Raw genomic sequence first — 2,807 nt, forward strand, 5'->3', positions numbered from 1 at the left:
AAAAAAAAAAAAAAAGGATAAAACAAAACAGCTAATGAAACAAAGAAATTGGTACGAAGCATGAAGAGTAATGATGAGGGAAAATATGCTGCTCACACCGTAAGGTGTATACCTGAAGCCTTGTTTGCCTGTGAGGTTACACTAAACATATGCAGGCATTTCCACTCCAGGCTAGCTGCATGGTTATTCAAGAATTGGAACTAAGCTTTATGCTTAGACCCTAAAACTTTATCAACTCTAATCTTTAGCCACAGTCAAATCATCAGATACATGGAGTCGTCATAATAAATATATTTACTAGTGCAAGGCCCAGCCACCCCTAGAACTTCTACATGCCCCACTACAAACCAAGTTCATCATCTATTCCTGAGACAAAGCTAAAGACAACTGCATGGACCAGAAAAATGCAGCTGGCTTAGAAAGCTACTACATTCCCAGGAATCACAAACACAGAATCTTATGAATCACAATATACAAAAAAAACCCCACAAAGTAAGTTACTGTACTCTTTCCCTGTTGAATCCAAGTCCAAATTTTGACAGTGTTTGAACGCTAATAATATTACAATATTACTGCAGGTTTTTTGTTTGTTTGTTTTTTTGCATTTGCAATCAGAGCAATCAGCTCTCAATGCAGGAATAGGATTTCTACAATTACATCATAATTTACCATTACCAATTACCATGACATAAATTACATAATTTACTCTCTGAAGGAACACATTTCCTTGGAATTTGCAAGTAAAACCAATTACTAAGCTGATACTACTTGTTAAAGAAATCACAAAATCACAGAATCAAATCTTAAAAAGAAGGTTTTTAAGCCACTGAGCCACTACGAGCTTGACAGATGTCATCATGCAAATCTAATACCCTCAGTGACAATCTGAGTTGTGAAGAAAACCAGGAAACGTATTTTATAGTGTCTATAACTGCATAAAACATCTCACCCGTCAATTGCAAATCCAACAGGAAGTTCTGAGAAAGCTGCTTCTGTGCTCGGAGGCGGAAGAGTTTAATAATCTCTCGAATAGTTGGGAGAGGTGGCAGACGGAAAGCAGCTGCCTTTCCAGGAACAGCCATCAGCCAAAACTACTGTCCCTTCTTCCTACCGATCCACTGAGAAGATGAGTATATGCAGTAGATTCTATAACATACAGTGCTAAAAATCCTGTTTATAAACCAAGAGAAGATTGATAAATCATTATGCACATGCTGAATACATCAGTATTTTCACTGTTATATGCAGTGCTTATGTAAAGTATGTAGTCGTTAGATTTGGGTAACAGTGATGTTACATAGGTTTGCCAAAACAGTAGGCAGAACAAGACCCTCTCATAACTGCTCCATCTTCCACTACTTAAAATGACCAAAAAAAAAAAAAAAAAGGCAGTCTGTGAGAATTTCAAGTGTTACACACAGCCAGGAAGTACTTAATGACAATTGCCCCTTAAAGAAAAAAGAAACTTCTGAAGTTTCTGAACTACTGAACCACCTTCTACTCCAAGCAGAGAGAAAGATATCTAGTCCCAGGTGTAGGTCATGGCACTAGCTATTTTAGAAAACTGGGTGTCTCTTCTCTCTGAGGACGATGGGAGGGCATTCTGTGGACACCTTACAGGCCCTGGCACTAACGAATATCCGCCTAAAGCATTCACACACTGGGCACAGCCAACCACACACCCTTTATTCTCCTCAGAGCCTCCTCAGGCAGCACCTCTCAGGTTTTTTGCATCTCTGCAAGTGTCTCCCGAGCGGGGCAAAGCCCTGAGTGAACAGGAACCGATTTTGCAGGGGAAATGGGGGCAGAAGCGGCCTCCCCGTTCACGGCGGCTACGCGCCCACATCCCCCTACCGGGAGCACCCCTCACCCTGGCACCGCCGCCGCCTCCCGCGCATGCGCCGCCTCCCGCGCATGCGCCGACCGCGCTCGCGCGTGCCCCTGCTCACCGATGGGTGGGGCCCAGCGGGGTTCACGCAGGCGCAGAGGCCGCCGGCGCGGCCAGGGAAAGTAGGAACGTGGCGCCGCTTAACGGGCCGGGGACCGGGCCCAGTAACGACGCAAAAGCCGCCGCTGCGGCGGGGGAGCCTTACGAATGGGCAGGAGGCGACGTGGGCTTTCCCACGGTGAGGGTTAGGACCTAACCCGGAAAAGGAAGCACCGCTCGTTCCCGTCCTCAAAGCGCATGCGGCTGCGCCGCGTCGTAGCTCGTGTGGCGCCAGGTTGCGCATGCGCCTCGCTGCGGGCGGGGCGAGCGGGGTGTCCCATGCGCGCATGCGCAGTCAGGCGGCCGTTGGCGGGGTGTGTCTGGCTTTGCGCGACCGTTGGCTTTCTTGGGCGGTAGTTGCTGCCTCACGTTTTTAATGTATTTGTTTATTTTTAATTAATGTTTTTGATATATTTACTTAATAAATAGCATACCTTTCCACCCTTTTAGCGTTTTTCTCTCACTTTTCTCTGTTTTGCCGTGCTTTTTAGCATTACTGCCAAAGGTGGCATCTTGCTTTCTCTATGCAGGAGCCCCTAGAGCCGCAGGGCCTCCTGACTGAACAGACACAGCTCTGCTCAAGAGACGTGCTCCTAAAACGGCACTCACAGCTGCAGTGATCTACAGCATCATAAACTTGTAAAACACAGTATCTGAAAGGAGAGTTAAAAATAGTTTTGACATGGAATTATTTATTATTTATTTATTCTTTTATTTATTATTTAGTATTATTTATTTATTTTTGCAGTAGTGCAATTTGATATGTTTCCATATAGGTAGCAATGGGATTTACAAAGCCCTGGGAGAAGGCACGTGGGTG

At 45.3% G+C, this 2,807-nt stretch overlaps 1 protein-coding gene across 1 annotated transcript in view; it reads right to left on the bottom strand.

The window, feature by feature from the left end:
• TFB1M (transcription factor B1, mitochondrial) overlaps positions 1-2,092 on the bottom strand; it is a 24,606-nt gene extending 22,514 nt beyond the window's left edge. The window contains exons 1-2 of the mRNA XM_026044352.1: positions 1,950-2,092; positions 950-1,170 (exon numbers count right to left, since the gene is read on the bottom strand). Of these exons, the coding sequence (XP_025900137.1) occupies positions 950-1,082 (133 nt within the window). The 5' untranslated portion in view covers positions 1,083-1,170; positions 1,950-2,092. The remainder of the gene's footprint in view (positions 1-949; positions 1,171-1,949) is intronic.
• Positions 2,093-2,807: the final 715 nt, after the last annotated feature.

Source organism: Nothoprocta perdicaria, unplaced genomic scaffold, assembly GCF_003342845.1.
Source record: "Nothoprocta perdicaria isolate Ctin4 unplaced genomic scaffold, notPer1 scaffold_36, whole genome shotgun sequence".
In the NCBI taxonomy this organism is placed as follows: Eukaryota; Metazoa; Chordata; class Aves; order Tinamiformes; family Tinamidae; genus Nothoprocta; species Nothoprocta perdicaria.